At 37.1% G+C, this 17421-nt stretch overlaps 1 protein-coding gene across 1 annotated transcript in view; it reads right to left on the bottom strand.

The window, feature by feature from the left end:
* Window positions 1–17421, bottom strand: part of Sptlc3 (serine palmitoyltransferase long chain base subunit 3) — a 134665-nt gene that overhangs the window by 65903 nt on the left and 51341 nt on the right. Inside the window, exons 5-6 of the mRNA XM_052181500.1 lie at window positions 4939–5063; window positions 3013–3106 (exon numbers count right to left, since the gene is read on the bottom strand). Coding sequence (XP_052037460.1) covers window positions 3013–3106; window positions 4939–5063 — 219 coding nt within the window. The remainder of the gene's footprint in view (window positions 1–3012; window positions 3107–4938; window positions 5064–17421) is intronic.

The raw sequence follows: 17421 nt of genomic DNA, 5'->3' as shown, positions 1-17421 counted from the left end.
TTTCTCCACATCCTCTCCAACACCTGCTGTCTCCTGAATTTTTAATCTTAGCCATTCTGACTGGTGTAAGGTGAAATATATTCAACTTTTCAATTCATTGTTTGATAAAAAATCTTTAACTAAAGATTTTTTTATCAAACAATGAATTGAAAAGTTGAATATTTGTTGCAAATACAATAAATGAGGCTCTCATATTTATAATTACCCTAAACTATATATCAGAATTGAACCATAGGTCTGCAATCTTATTCTTCTGTAGTATCTGGACCTGGTCCTCACTCCATCATATTTATCTTTTCATAGATGCTGGAAGTAGTTCTCCAATGCATAGCAATTCCCCAACCCCTCATTCCCATGCCCTTCTTCAGTGAGAGCAGGTTTTCACTGGACACTCCACTTGTTCACTGTGTTTACTTGAGAAAGCTTGTACTGTTCTTTTTTCCCACTTAGTGGGTTCTTCTTTCTTTCACCCTTCTCCAACTTTATTTTATCCTTCCAATCACTTTATACTAGGTAAGAGAGACAGAAGGATAGAGGGGAGAAATAAATTCCTGAATATAATTTCTTTCCCTTTGTTGCTTCTTTGACCATGACTACTATCAGCCACCGTCTCTTCCAAATGATCAACAATGACCAACCCTGTCATACACCCTTTGAGAATTTTCCCAGAATTTCAAAGGTAACACTCTTGTAGAAACACTCTGGCAAAACCATGTCTCTGTTAGAGCACAAGGTCCATAATAATCAGCTGCTATGAACAGTCTGAAGCAGCCCCATGCCCCACACCTAGGTTTAAAATGAAAACATTCTTATAACATATCTATGTTTGTTTGGTTGGTTGTTTGGTTTTTGGGATTTGGTTCTTTCGAGACAGGGTTTCTCTGTATAGCCCTAATTGTTCTGGAGCTCACTCTGTAGACCTTGAACTCAGAAATCTGCCTGCCTCTGCCTCTCAGAGTGCTGGGATTACAGGCATGCGCCACCACTGCCCAGCTATATCTATGTTTTTAAAGAGACCAAAATTCCAAAATTCACACTATAAATGCTCTTGTATATTTTCTTTTCTCTTTCATGAGACAATTGTTCTATGGCTTGAAGTTGTTATGAGATATGCATAAAAGAACCAAGACACTCCTTCCTGCTTGTTATCAGTCTTCTTTTTTATTGACTCTGTGAACTGCTGGTCTACTAAAGAATAGAAATAAAAACGTTGAGGGGAATGGAAAGAGAGGTGGTAAGAAATATTTTACAAAATGTGTGTGTGTGTGTGTGTGTGTGTGTGTGTGTGTGTAATGGTCATGCACACAAATGAAGGGGAGCTCTGATGTCAATGTGCCAGAGTAGAACAGATCATACCTACCTTCCTTAGCTTTACATATGAGGACATTGAATGCAAGAAAGATCAAAGTGTTTACAGAAAGTGGCACAAATTGGGTGAAGGAATAGCCTTCTGCATCATCCTCACCACTAAACCATGCAGCACAGAGCCTGGAGGGAATTTAAAATCTTTTAGATTTTTTTAATTTTGTTTTATGTCTATGAATGTTTTGCTTGCATGCATGCATGCCTGTTTGCATGCATGCATGTATATATGTATGCATGTACATATGTATGTAAGTATTTTGTATGTGTACCATGTATGTGCCTGATGCCCACAACAGTCCAAAGAGATTATTGGATCCCCTGTTACTGGTGTTACAGATGGTTCTAAGCTACCATGTGTTCTGGGAATTAAACTTGGGTTCTCTACAAAAGAAATGAATGTTCTAAACTGCTGAGCCATCTCTCCAGCCTCTGACAGGACATTTTAATGACATCTAAGAGTATTTGGAGATATTTGTATTTTGTTTGAAGCAACAGGGAAAGCAGGCATTATACCAAGAAAAAAAAAAAACTCCTAACTTTTTACTTAAGCATTCCTGAGATTTCACCTTACACCAGTCAGAATGGCTAAGATTAAAAACTCAGGAGACATCAGGTGTTGGCTAGGATGTGGAGAAAGAGGAACACTCCTCCACTGCTGGTGGGGTTGCAAATTGGTACAACCACTCTGGAAATCAGTCTACCGGTTCCTCAGAAAACTGGACACCTCACTTCCAAAAGATTCTGCTATACCACTCCTGGGCATATACCCAGAGGATTCCCCAGCATGTAATAAGAATATATGCTCCACAATGTTCATAGCAGCCCTATTTATAATAGCCATAAGCTGGAAAGAACCCAGGTATCCCTCAACAGAAGAATGGATGCAAAAAATGTGGTATATATACACAATGGAGTACTATTCAGCCATTAGAAACAATGAATTCATGAAATTCTTAGGCAAATGGATAGAGCTGGAGAACCTTACTAAGTGAGGTAACCCAGTCTCAAAAGATCAATCATGGTATGCACTCACTAATAAGTGGATATTAGCCTGGAAAACTGGAATACCCAAAACTTAATCCACACATCAAATGAGGTACAAGAAGAATGGAGGAGTGGCCCCTGGTTCTGGAAAGACTCAGTGTAGCAGTATAAGGCAAAACCAGAACAGGGAAGTGGGAAGGGGTGGGTGGGAGAACAGGGGGAGGGAAGGGGGTTTATGTGACTTTTGGGGAGTGGGGGGCCAGAAAAGGGGAATCATTTGAAATGCAAATAAAAAATATATCAAATAAAAATTTTTTTTAAAGTATTAGAACTTTCTCAAGACAAGGTTACATGAAGGGGAGAATTACATGTCTGATAATTAAATGACATTCTAAGATATCAATCACATCTTTAGAGGCCACATCACAAGACCACCAACAGTGACATTAATGTGTTTTGTTAACACTTAGCAATCTGGATGTTTAATACACTTCAGCCATTTGTTCCAGGTCACCAGAGGTTAACAAGGCAGCAGTGAATAAGTGTAATTGCATTTCATTAGGCTAAGTGGCCAGTTTGAAAAGCAAGGGCAAAGCCCTTTGAATAATCTTGATCTTTTTTGGACCAAGGCAGTGTATTTTGAGTAAATACTCAGATACTCACTATTGTGTTTGAAGGGTCTTATGACTGCGCCTGAGAGTCGAGCCCCCAAGATGACAGAAGCGTGGTTGAACTCATCACTTAGAATGAGGCATCCCTGTGTAGAAAACAAACACAAGCCACAAGATAATGAAAGGAGAGACAGGATACGGGAACTAGAAAGCTCCAAAATCTGCGTTAAATCAGAACTCTATTTTATTTGAAAAGGTTGAATTTCAGCTACTATTTATATGGAAAATATCTAATCTTTCTGCTAGATCATGAAGATGGCAGCTGTTTGTAAGACACTGCATCTTTACTAGAACGTTTACAAATAGTTTTCAAAAGCAGAGTCTAAAGGATTGAGCTTTGACTGGAAGACTGATATTTTGTGGAGGGTTGTATATTTGCTTGGTACCTGATTCTATGCAGATTATTTGGATGGTTCTCATTAGTTCTGGCAGCCCTGGGCTTTTTATAGTAAGGCATTCCGAAGTCTTACCTGTGTTCTCGTTCTTCCCGTGCCAACATCCCATGGAGACAAAAGCATCTGTGTTTTACAGTTAATAACTTTGAATTTATAAAACTGTGCATGGAAAGTCAGTGTGAGGTGAGCAGAAAATGTCACTGCTTATATATTGTACTTGTAAATTTGTTTTTCTTTTAAAATATGTACATTAGAGAGCTGTTCAAGAATACCCCAAATTCAGAGCAATGATGGTTCTGTTTTATTCTCTGTGATCGCCTGTAATTAAGTTCTTCTTTATATTTAGGTAATTCACATACAATATGTTTTAGGATTTTGAGGCTAATGCTAGAAAAATGGTCTTATTTCCATAGTAAAGAATATATATGTATTGGTATTTTTTCTTTGGAAACATTTGATAATAAGTGTTAAACCTCATGATACCTCACCTCTATGTTCTTTAGCCATGTAACTACTATAAATAATGCAGCTGTTACTTCCAAAAGTTCCATATTTTTATATTACATGTCATATAAATTATATATCAGCAGTCAATATATCATTAACATTAACATTTCCCCAACTATAATTTTAATGGTTTTATCTTCATTTTTTTAATGAACTTTCACAGAATCCAATTTAAGATAATATATCACACTTAGCTATCACTGCATTTTTAAAAAAAAAGAAATATAAATCTGACCATCACGCTTGTTTATTTAAAACGAAGTAGCTAACTTCCTATTGTTTTTCCTCCAGAGCACCCTCACCCACTCTGGCATGATTTACAATGAGGTTCTATGTGATTTGGTGTGTGCCTTCATTGTTGATCTCTCCTTGGATCATGAACCTGTGTTCTTGTTCCTTCTCACTTTATTCTTTGCACATCAGTCCCTTTATTGTTCCAATAAATAGTGAGCTACCCTCTCAAAGTTCTGTTCTTATTATTCTAGTACAGGCATTACAAGCTATCTCAAGAAGACCTGGTAGCTCTTAACATTCCTCATGATGTACATTCTTGTTCTGCAGAATCTATCCAATTTTATTCAGTGTATTCTTTCTCCACTGGACTTCAAATAGTTAAATTTACAAGGCACAGGTCTTGTTCATCCTCTTATATCATGTATATGGCCTCTTACCATGGCATGCAGAATCTCAATAATTAGTCAACTAAGTGAGCAAATGGATGAAAGAGGAATTTTTTTTTTGATCTAAAGTAGTGCTTATTAAGTATTTGCTGCATGACAAATGCTGATGAGAATCTGTAAAACAGTAGATGGCATTTGATCCACCTTTAGTCTAGTAACTCAATACCTGGGAGTATCACAATCAAGAGAGTTTCTAGACTTATGCTGATATATTTACCCAAAGATTTTGATGTTGAGAAAAGGACCGCTTTGGCAATGCTTTTTGATAAAGGACTTGTCTGAAGGTATAATTCTTGGGACGAGTATAGCAGAAGACACATGACAACAAATTTTTACCTTTCCAACAAATATAGGGATATTTGTTGAGTTGGTTGCGAATCCCATCCCAAAAACCATTGCCGCGTCTACATTCAAGAACTTAGCCATGAGATCCTCCAGCTCCTTGTGTACATCCAAGGTACCTGAACAGAAGTTACATGAGATGCGACTCTTGCTTTTGAACAAGTCCAAGTTTAAAAACTTAAATTCTATTATACATACATCAACACAGGCCTGTAACATAACAAGCATCTTTGTCATAGTTTCAGTCTAGAAACAACTCAAAGTCTATTTGCTATAAAGTGAATGTATTAATTTTGAAAACAAAGTTGAACGCAGCCTAATGAAAAACAAAAATACTGCCTCACACAGTGTTGTGGTTAAAGTTTGCCAACATGTCAGGGCAGTGTTGGTTTTTGGTTTATTTATATTTTTGTTTTTGTTTTTTTCATGACAAGAATTTGGAATTCTCTGAATGCTCTATTTGGATGTTGTTGGATACACATGTATATTTGCTTTGTAAAAATCCTTTGAGTTATATACTTATGTCTACTTTGAGCTGTATACTTATGGCTGCTCCCATATGCATTTTACAATGAAATAGAACTTATAAAACACACAATTCCTACATCCCACAAGTAATTGTTACAATCCTCTAAGAGATTTCATTTACCTAAATGCACACCAATTCTACAATATCTATAGCTACTAATTGTGTGTTTATTAAATCTTTGGAATGTATTAGATACTCTGATAAGTCTGCCATTTAAATGATTTCATTTAATCTTAGACTTCCACTAGTGCAGGTAATATTTTACAGAGAAGAAAAAACAAAGTTTAAAAATGTTTTGGAGAAAACTCAACAGGTAATCCAACCTAACTCTGAATGTTTGTTTTAATTCTCATGACCTCTCTTCCTTTCTTTCTCCTCTCTCTCATCCTTTGCTTCTTCATCTTCCCATCACCTTCTATCTTTCTTTTCTTTGACATCTTCTCTTATTACATAGCCCTGGCTGCCTTCAAATTAGTGAGACTCCTATATCAACTCTCTGCGTTCTCAGTTATAGGCATGTATCACCATGCCAAGACTGTAACATTTTATATCAGTGTTTACTGATCTCTTCCTTAATATTATAATCATATTACTTCTTGCTGGTAGCAAAAATTAATGCTTTTTAAATTTTGTTTGTGATCATTTTACCTTTTAGATCTACAGGAGCTAGTGTCATAGCTACTAGCTTATGTAGTTAGTGAAATTGAAGACCTGAGCTGGAAACTATATTTGAATTTTACTAACATGGTTTCAACTTTAAAATTAAAGTCCTTCAAAAATATTTTCTACTAAACACATTATTAGCATTTGAATAGGATTTCACTTGACTCCATTCACGGAAAATTTAGTATGTTCATTGAGATTTAATATGGATATAAAAAACACCAGGAGATTTTGTATTGATTATATGTGTTTAAATAGGAAATAAAAAATGACAGATCTTGCATTATATTTTTACTTGACATTTTTACCTGGAAGATAGATTTGGTTAGGATTGCATGTAAATGATGATTTCCACTGAGCTATCTCTTTAATGTGGTGACTTAAACTTTTAACTATCCTGGAAAACACTGAGTAAGAATGACTGTACTGTGTCCTGCTTCTGACACTCTGTGGACAAATGAATTCAGAATAGAAAAACATACAAGTGGTGAGATGGAACTTGCACCTACAGGATGTAGAAGCTGCTGTTGAGATTTAAGAAAGAGCAATATTATTGCCATGTTTAGGTCCATTATAAACATATTTCCCTCAGTGTAACAATCAATATATATTACTATTCAGGATGAAATATCAGGATTCTATTCTCAGTGGTATGTTAGCATCATTATTATGCCAAAATTTTAGAAAGTATTAAGTGGTCAGGTCAAACAGTTAATTCTTAATATTTTTGTTTTCAATATTAAGTAGGAATTTTGAAGAGCAATCTTTGTCCTTTATGAAAAGTCAAAGTTTACAGAAGCTAGTTGGTGGCCTTCTCAAACCTGAATTCATTTATCCCAACAGCTGTCAGAAACAACACATAGTATAGCCATTCTCCCTCAAGGTTCAGTGGAGCAGTTAAATTGCCACACTAGAGACATAGATCTGATGATAAAAGAATTTATCATGCAAACTTAGTGATATGACTTCTTATCCCAGAACTCAGTGGAAGTAGATAACCAACTCCATGGAGTAATTCCCTGATTTCCACACATGTGTCACACATACACACAGACCATAATAAAATGTACAAAGGTTGGAATTTTGACATAAAATATGTTTTATATATATTTGATATAGATCAGTAAATATACACATCAAATAAATATGTTACATCCACACATACAACAGAAAAAGTAAATTAACTTTGAAGATGAAAACATAAACATAGAATCATGTACTGGGGGTCATTTTTATTTATTTTGAAGACATTGCCTTCCAAAGGGGATGGTCACAGCAGTGACTAGAAGGTAGGAGATTGGGTTCTCTCCCGAGACCTGCCACTAAAGCTGAATAGTCTTTGACTATTGTCCCTGAAAGTTGGTAAAGAGATTGGAAGATATGGTTTAGGATCTCCTGACATTATATGTGTTCTTTCTTCCACACAGAATGGTCTCCTGTCATAGTGACATCTCCCACTTACTTTCTCATCTCCACTCAATGCTGCCCAAGGCAACTCTTCAGGAGATTTATTACATCATTGTCATCCCACAATGATTAGTATTTGATTCCAGAAGTTTTGATTCCAGAAGTTGGAAAAATCTCCATTACAGAGGGAGCACACAAAGGATACAGACAGACACACAAGACCCATGTCTAAAGATACTAAAGACATCAGAATGTTCATGGGAGTAAAAATTGTTATACTATAGCAGATGTTTTGCCCTGATGAGCACAGTGCCCTGACTAGCACGAATATTCAGTATAGACGTGGAGAGTGATATCAAGTCTTTTTGTGGAGAATGAAGAACTAAAAGGATGCAATTACGAAGATCAAAGATCCACATGGAACCAAAGCAACAATGTAGCTAGGCAGCAAATATCAATATTTAGAGAAACTGCTTAATGATAGAAGGAGGCCAAATTAGGTGACTCAGTAACTTTCCTCATAAATCTTTCCTGCTCAGGGAATCAACTATGTCACAACTAAATCACCTGGATATATGTGGACAGATAATTAAGATAAATCTCCACCTTTGTTCTTTCTAAACCTGCTGTTCCACATGTTTAGCAAGCTGAATCACCAAAAGTCTTTAGGATGGTGTGGGATGTGCTGTTAGGCAAACAAACAGCCGAGCGACTATGGGATGTGCAGGTGCCAAAGACTCTCTTGGGAGCTTTCCCAATATAAGGAATTCTGTGTGCATTAATAAAAACATGACTTTTTAAATTAATTACATGATACTTTCTTATCATTTACTCTATGCTAAAAATAAAGGATGATTCAAGAGAACAAAATAGTTGCTAGAAAGTTGATGAGCTTTCTTTCTACAGATATCAGGCTGTGTCTCAATCCAGTGAAGATGTTAAGTTTAGCTAGTGGTCCAAATAGTTGGGTAGTTTTAAAAATAACATTTGACAGCCTGTCTCTGGTATACAAACACTGTCTTTTTTAAATTCCAATAAAGCTTAACTATCATCCTAGTTGAAGGAACAAACAGATGCACAATCATTTTTATTTGGCTAGTGTCAGTGGGCGTACGAATTGCTGCTCTATGTATATATTGACTCCTGTTATTACTTTGATGTTTTCCTTATCCAGCAGGCTACTAAAATCTGCTCCAATAATAAAAGAATAAATATGAACTGGGTTTATTCTTTTGGCAGCTCACTAAGTGATATTTTCCAATGCCAAACATCAAGTTCATTACCGTAAGTCAAGTGAATAAAAAGTAGATTCAGGATAAATGACCAATACTCTGGACAGGGACTACGTGCTTTTCTTGGAATTTTAGTGATGCTGACTGCTTCACTCTCAGTCAAAATGTACAGATCTCTGGCTTTAATACTCTCATGCTAACACTGATTCTATCAATTGGGTAAAGGAATAATTGAGAAATTCATTTCTCAGTTACCAATTATTCTTCTGTGTCATGTGTGAAGCTATTTCCCTAACTGTGACGAGTCACATTTGGTTCATAATAGCCTGTTTGCAGACTGTTTCTAGACTTGGCCTCATCACAGGCTGTCATTTAACATGAGGATCTGCCAGCACTCCCCATCTGCCTGTTCTAATGGTGCTGCAGATCCGTTCACATCTGTGCCACTTTGCAAGCAATGAGGATTCCTACATCCAAGCCAGCATCAGTCCTTGTGCCTAAAATAATCACACCGAAGTTTTTGGATACTTGGTTCTGTTACTTGCAGTTTATAGGGTTATACTGACTCTTGATTGAATTTATTTCATGTTAAACATCCAGAGAAAGATGTCAAACTAGATGTGTTGTCTGGACGCTGTGTTCAGAGACAAACGACAGAAGGCACTTGCACTGGCACACTGACTTAGAACCTCAAGTTAAACACAACACTCACCACCTCTTGTTAAATTAACCATTAGTAGATAATTAGAATCAGATGCAGGTCAAGTGTCTAAAGGAGGCATAGTTGGGCCATTGTGACACATTTTCATGGTAATACTGATGACAGAACTGTTAAGCTGACAGTGACTTCTTCACTTCGTGTTTTCATTCATTTCTTTTTATTTATTTATTTATTTATTTATTTTATTCAATATATTTTTATTTACATTTCAAATGATTTCCCCTTTTCTAGACCCCCACTCCCCAAAAGTCCCATCAACCCCCTTCCCTCACCCTATTTTCCCACCCAACCCTTCCAACTTCCCTGTTCTGGTTTTGCCCTATACTGCTTCACTGAGTCTTTCCAGAACAAAGGGCCACTCCTCCATTCTTCTTGTACCTCATTTGATGTGTGGATTATGTTTTGGGTATTCCAGTTTTCCAGGCTAATATCCACTTATTAGTGAGTGCATACCATGATTGATCTTTTGAGACTGGGTTACCTCACGTAGTATGATGTTCTCTAGCTCCATGCATTTGCCTAAGAATTTCATGAATTAATTGTTTCTAATGGCTGAATAGTACTCCATTGTATATATATATACCACATTTTTTGCATCCACTCTTCTGTTGAGGGACACCTGGGTTCTTTCCAACTTCTGGCAATTATAAATAGGGCTGCTATGAACATAGTAGAGCATGTATCCTTATTACATGCTGGGGAATCCTCTGGGTATATGCCCAGGAGTGGTATAGCAGGATCTTCTGGAAGTGAGGCACCCAGTTTTCAGAGGAACCGGTACACTGATTTCCAGAGTGGTTGTACCAATTTGCAACCCTACCAGCAGTGGAGGAGTGTTCCTCTTTCTCCACATCCTCACCAACACCTGCTGTCTCCTGAATTTTTAATCTTAGCTATTCTGACTGGTGTAAGGTGAAATATCAGGGTTGTTTTGATTTGCATTTCCCTAATGACTAATGAAGTTGAACAGTTTTTAAGATGCTTCTCTGCCATCCGAAGTTCTTCAGGTGAAAATTCTTTGTTTAACTCTGTACTCCATTTTTTAATAGGGTTATTTGGTTTTCTGGAGTCTAACTTCTTGAGTTCTTTATATATATTGGATATTAGCCCTCTATCTGATGTAGGGTTGGTGAAGATCTTTTCCCAATTTGTTGGTTGCTGATTTGTCCTTTTGATGCTGTCCTTTGCCTTACAGAAACTTTGTAATTTTATGAGGTCCCTTTTGTCAATTCTTGATCTTAAAGCATACACTCACTATTGGTGTTCTGTTCAGAAAATTCCCCCCTGTACTGATGTCCTCAAGGGTCTTCCCCAGTTTCTTTTCTATTAGCTTCAGAGTATCTGGCTTTATGTGGAGGTCCTTGATCCATTTGGAGTTGAGTTTAGTACAAGGAGACAAGGATGGATCAATTCCCATTCTCCTGCATGCTGACCTCCAGTTGAACCAGCACCATTTGTTGAAAAGGCTATCTTTTTTCCGTTGGATGTTTTCAGCCCCTTTGTCGAGGATCAAGTGGTCTTAGGTGTGTGGGTACATTTCTGGATCTTCAATCCTGTTCCATTGATCTGCCTGCCTGTCACTGTACCAATACCATGCAGTTTTTAAAACTATTGCTTTGTAGTATTGCTTGAGGTCAGGGATACTGATAGCCCCAGAATTTCTTTTGTTGCTGAGAATAGTTTTAGCTATCCTGGGTTTTTTGTCATTCCAGATGAATTTGAGGATTGCTCTTTCTAACTTTATGAAGAATTGAGTTGGGATTTTGATGGGTATTGCGCTGAATCTGTATATTGCTTTTGGCAAAATGGCCATTTTAACTATATTAATCCTGTTGATCCATGAGCATGGGAGGTTTTTCCATTTTTTTTGAGGTCTTCTTCCATTTTCTTCTTCATAGTCTTGAAATTCTTGTCATACAGATCTTTCACATGTTTGGTAAGAGTCACCCCAAGTTACTTTATACTGTCTGTGGCTATTGTGAAACACAAAAATCTCTTAAAGAATTACAGGAAAATACAAACAAACAAATGATGGAACTGAGCAAAACAATCCTGGATCTAAAAACAGAAGTAGAAACAACTAAGAAACCACAAAGGGAGACAACTTTGGAGATAGAAAACCTTGAGAAGAAAGCAGGGGCCATAGATGCAAATATAAACAACAGAATAAAAGAGATGGAAGAAAGAATCTCAGATGCCGAAGATACCATAGAAACCATTGATTCAACAGTCAAAGAAAATGCAAAATGCAAAAATCTTGTATCCCAGAACATTCAGGAAATCAAGGATACAATGAGAAGACCAAACCTAAGGATTATAGGTATAGGTGAGAGTGAAGATTTACAACTGAAAGGGCCAGCAAATATCTTCAACAAAATTATGGAAGAAAACTTTCCCAACTTTAAGAGAGAGATGTCTATGAATATACAAGAAGCCTACAGAACTCCAAACAGACTGGACCTGAGCAGAAATACCTCTTGCCACATAATAATCAAAACCCCAAATGCACTAAACAAAGAAAGAATATTAAAGGCAGTAAGAGAAAAAGGCAAGTAACATATAAAGGAATACCTGTCAGAATCACACCAGACTTCTCACCAGAGACCATGAAAACTAGAAGATCCTGGGCAGATCTCATGCAGACTCTAAGAGAACACAAATGTCAGCCAAGACTACTATACCCAGCAAAACTTTCAATCATCATAGATGGAGAAAGCAAGATATTCCATGACAAAACCAAATTTATATAATATCTTTCCACAAACCCAGCTCTGCAAAGAATAATAGGAGGAAAACTCCAATACAAGGAGGGAAACTACACCCTAGAAAAAGCAAGATAGTTACCTTCCTTCATCAAACCCAAAAGAAGATAATCACTCAAATATAAAAATAACATCAAAAATGACAGGAAGTAATAATCATTATTCCTTAATATCTCTTAATGTCAATGGACTCAATTCCCCAATAAAAAGACATAGACTAACAGACTGGATACGTAAACAGGACCCTACATTTTGCTGCATACAGGAAACACACCTCAATGTCAAAGACAAAAACTACCTTAGAGTAAAAGGCTGGAAGACAATTTTACAAGCCTATAGTCTCGGGAAACAAGCTGGAGTAGCCATTCTAATATCAGATAAAATTGACTTTCAACCTAAAGTCATCAAAAGAGATATTGAGGGAAACTTCTTGCTGGTCAAAGGAAAAGTCCACCAAGAAGAACTTTCAATTCTGAACATCTATGCGCCAAATGCAAGGGCACCCTCATGCGTAAAAGAAACATTACTAAAGCTCAAAGCACACATTTCACCTAACACAATAATTGTGGGGGACTTCAACACTCCACTCTCCTCAATGGACCAAACAGGAAAACAGAAACTAAACAGGGACACAGTAAAACTAACTGAAGCTTTGGACCAATTGTATTTGACTGATATTTATTGAACATTTCACCCTAAAGCAAAAGAATATACCTTTTTCTCAGCACCTCATAGTACCTTCTCCAAAATCGACCATATAATTGGCCACAAGACAGACCTCAACAAATATAAGAAGATCGAACTAATCCCATGCCTCCTATCAGATCACTATGGGTAAGAGTGGTTTTCAATAGCAACAAAAACATCAGAAAGCCCACATATACATGTGGCTGAACAATACTCTACTCGATGACACCTTGGCCAAAGAAGAAATAAAGAAAGAAATCAGATACTTTTTAGAATTTAATGAAAATGAAGGCACAACATACCCAAATCTTTGGGACACAATGAAAGCAGTACTAAGAGGAAAACTCATAGCCCTGAGTGCCTCCAAAAAGAAAATGGAGAGAACATACACTAGCAGCTTAAGGACACACCTGAAAGCCCTGGATCAAAAAGAAGCCAATTCACCCAGGAGGAGTAGAAGACAGGAAATCATCAAACTCAGGGCTGAAATCAATCAAGTGGAAACAAAGAGAACCATACAAAGAATCAACGAATCCAGGAGCTGGTTCTTTGATAAAATCAACAAGATAGATAAACCCTTAGCCAGACTGACCAAAGGGCACAGAGAAAGTATCCAAATTAACAAAATTAGAAATGAAAAGGGGGATATAACAACAGAAACTGAGGAAATCCAAAAAATCATCAGATCCTACTACAAAAACCTATACTCAACACAACTGGAGAATCTGGAGGAAATGGACAATTTCCTAGACAGATACCAAATACCAAAATTAAATCAGGACCAAATAGATCATCTAAATAGTCCCATAATCCCTAAAGAAATAGAAGGGGTCATAGAAAGTCTTCCAACCAAAAAAAGCACAGGACCAGATGGTTTCAGTGCAGAATTCTATCAGACTTTCAAAGAAGACCTAACACCAATACTCTTCAAACTATTCCACAAAATAGAAACAGAAGGAACACTACCCAATTCCTTCTACGAAGCCACAATTACGCTGATACCAAAACCACACAAAGATCCAACAAAGAAAGAGAACTTCAGACCAATTTCCCTTATGAACATCGATGTAAAAATACTCAATAAAATTCTTGCCTTTCATTAGGGAAATGCAAATCAAAACAACCCTGAGATTTCATCTTTCACCAGTCAGAATGGCTAAGATTAAAAATTCAGGAGACAGCAGGTGTTGGAGAGGGTGCGGAGAAAGAGGAACACTCCTCCACTGCTGGTGGGGTTGCAAATTGGTACAACCATTCTGGAAATCAGTCTGGCAGTTCCTCCAAAAACTGGGCACCTCACTTCCAGAAGATCCTGCTATACCACTCCTGGGCATATACCCAGAGGATTCCCCACCATGTAATAAGGATACATGCTCTACTATGTTCATAGCAGCCCTATTTATAATTGCCAGATGCTGGAAAGAACCCAGGCATCCCTCAACAGAAGAGTGGATGCAAAAAATGTGGTATATCTACACAATGGAGTACTATTCAGCCATTAGAAACAATGAATTCATGAAATTCTTAGGCAAATGGATGGAGCTAGAGAACATCATACTAAGTGAGGTAACCCAGACTCAAAAGGTGAATCATGGTATGCACTCACTAATAAGTGGATATTAACCTAGAAAACTGGAATACCCAAAACATAATCCACACATCAAATGAGGTACAAGAAGAACGGAGGAGTGGCCCCTGGTTCTGGAAAGACTCAGTGAAGCAGTATTCGGCAAAACCAGAACGGGGGAGTGAGAAGGGGTGGGTGGGAGGACAGGGGAAGAGAAGGGGGCTTACGGGACTTTCGGGGAGTGGGGGGCTAGAAAAGGGAAAATCATTTGAAATGTAAATAAATTATATCGAATAAAATAAATTAAAAAAAAATAAAGTATCTTAAAAAAAAAACAAAAAAAACCCCAAAAAAACAAAAAACAAACAAACAAACAAAATTCTTGCCAACCGAATCCAAGAACACATCAAAACGATCATCCACCATGATCAAGTAGGATTTATCCCAGGGATGCAGGGTTGGTTCAATATACGGAAATCCATCAATGCAATCCACTACATAAACAAAAAGCATTTGACAAAATTCAGCATCCTTTCATGCTTAAAGTCTTGAAAAGAACAGGAATTCAAGGCCCATACCTAAACATAGTAAAAGCAATATACTGCAAACCGGTAGCCAGCTTCAAACTAAATGGAGAGAAACTTAAAGCAATCCCACTGAAATCAGGGAGTAGACAGAGCTGCCCCCTTTCTCCTTATCTTTTCAATATTGTATTTGACGTACTAGCTCGGGCAATTGGACAACATAAGGAGGTCAAAGGGCTACAAATTGGAAAGGAAGAAGTCGAACTATCATTATTTGCAGATGATATGACTACCTAAGTGACTTAAAACACTCCACTAGAGACTCCTACAGCTGATAAACAACTTCAGCAAAGTGGCAGGTTATAAAATCAACACAAGCAAATCATTCATTTCTTTAAAAAAAGATTTATTTATTTAATGTATGAGTGTTCTGTGTGCATGCACCCTTACATGTCAGAAAAGGGGATCAAGATCACATTACGAATGAGCAATTAACTGCTGAGCCATCTCTCCAGCCCATGTTTTTATACTTTTGTTTCTGTTGTCTCTCTTTTTTAAACTTTTCATTTGAGTACTTCATCTGTGAGTACTGTATTGACATAATTTTCCCTCCTCTCTCTTCCTTCCAGCTCTTTCCCTCTTACTTCTCAACTTCATGGCATCTTATTCTTTATTTATTTTTGTTACACAAACACACACACATATGCACACACACATTTATATGTACAACTTGGTGAGTTCATTTAATGTTGCTCCTATGTATATATATTTTGGGACTGCATAACCTAGGGAAGAAGACTGACCTCCCATTCTTAGTAACCATTTATTGTCCACAGATCTCTATCTTGGGATTGTTCTTGAGACATTTCCTCCTCTATGTTGGCATGTCAATTGGTGTTGTCTAATTTTTAGGTTTTATTTAGCTAACTGTATTTTTGAGATGTCATGGATTCAGTTGTCAGTCATATGTTGAAGACACTATCATGGGGCAGATTAGTTTTTTGATATTGTTATATAAACATGATATTTTGCTATACGTTTAGACAGTAAAATATCAAGTAAGTCAACATGCTCAGTGGTTCACTTAATAACTCCTCTCTCTCTCTCTCTCTCTCTCTCTCTCTCTCTCTCTCTCTCTCTCTCTCTCTCTCTCTCTGTGTGTGTGTGTGTGTGTTTGTATGTGTGTGTATGTGTCTGTGTGTCTGTGTAAGGCCTGTAGAATACATTTCTTAACCAATATATTCTGGTCTTGGGGTTATGGTTATATCTCAGTTGGTAAAATACTTATGTTGCATACTGAATTCAGTCCTTAGTACCAACAAAATTAAAAACAAGGTTATAGCATACAGGCCTCCCGCTTGGTGGGAACAATGTCTTTCTCTCCCAGAAGTGTGCTGAGACTCTCTCAGCTCTATGAAATCTAGCAAGCAGGGAGAGGATTTTCTTGACATTTAGTGTTGATTTCTCAATGTCCTGAATCCTAAACTAAGTGGTGTCTTCAGCAATATGGTCTTACCATCTTAGTTTTGATGGGCAACTAAAAACAAGAACAATATCCTGTGTTGTTAGGAGTGCCTTTGAGGCCTTTCTGACTAATAAACTCACAGGAAGAGCCCCTCCTCATCTAGAATAGAGATTTTTCATTTAATAATTCATGTCTCATGGGAGCAGCACACTCTATCCATGCAGGATAAATCTATTCATATTCCTTTTTGAAACATTATATTAGAAAAATTAGTTCTTCCACTTATGGGTTTCTATTAGCTTTTTCATAGTTTTGGTTAGCTCATGCTCTAGCCCCTTTTCTCTCCTATCTCCCAGCTCCCATACACACTTAACCCTTTGACTCTAGAGCATTTCCCTCTGTTTTTCTGAGTCACCAGTGTTCTACAGTGACCACGCAAGTTTCTGTACAGCTTTTTCATTTCTGTTAAGTCTTCCCCATGCCCTTGTTTTCTCACTTTCACTTCATTCCTTTCCATGTTTGAATCTTTCTGCCTCTGGGATTCTCCTTATTTTCAGTGAAAATATTAAGCAAATCAACATGCTCACTGGCTCACATAGTAACATTAGTGGATGTGAGTGTGCTCAAACACACACACACACACACACACACGTGTGTGTGTGTGTGTGTGTGTGTGTGTGTGTGCACATGTGTGTCTTTGTGTGATTTAAATCTGGGTTTCCACATGAGACTTATAACATGAGTTGCTTATCTTTTTGAGACTAAGTTACTGTACTGAGTATAATTTTTTTCAAGTTCCATCCATTTACTTGAACATTTTATGATTTTGTTTTTCTTTATATCCAAGTAAAATTTTATTATCTATACATTCTACATTTCATTATCTATTTGTCAGTTAATGGACATAAATTGATTGCACT

The sequence above is a fragment of the Apodemus sylvaticus genome, chromosome 5 (assembly GCF_947179515.1).
Source record: "Apodemus sylvaticus chromosome 5, mApoSyl1.1, whole genome shotgun sequence".
In the NCBI taxonomy this organism is placed as follows: Eukaryota; Metazoa; Chordata; class Mammalia; order Rodentia; family Muridae; genus Apodemus; species Apodemus sylvaticus.
This window is presented reverse-complemented; position numbering and strand designations above follow the sequence as displayed.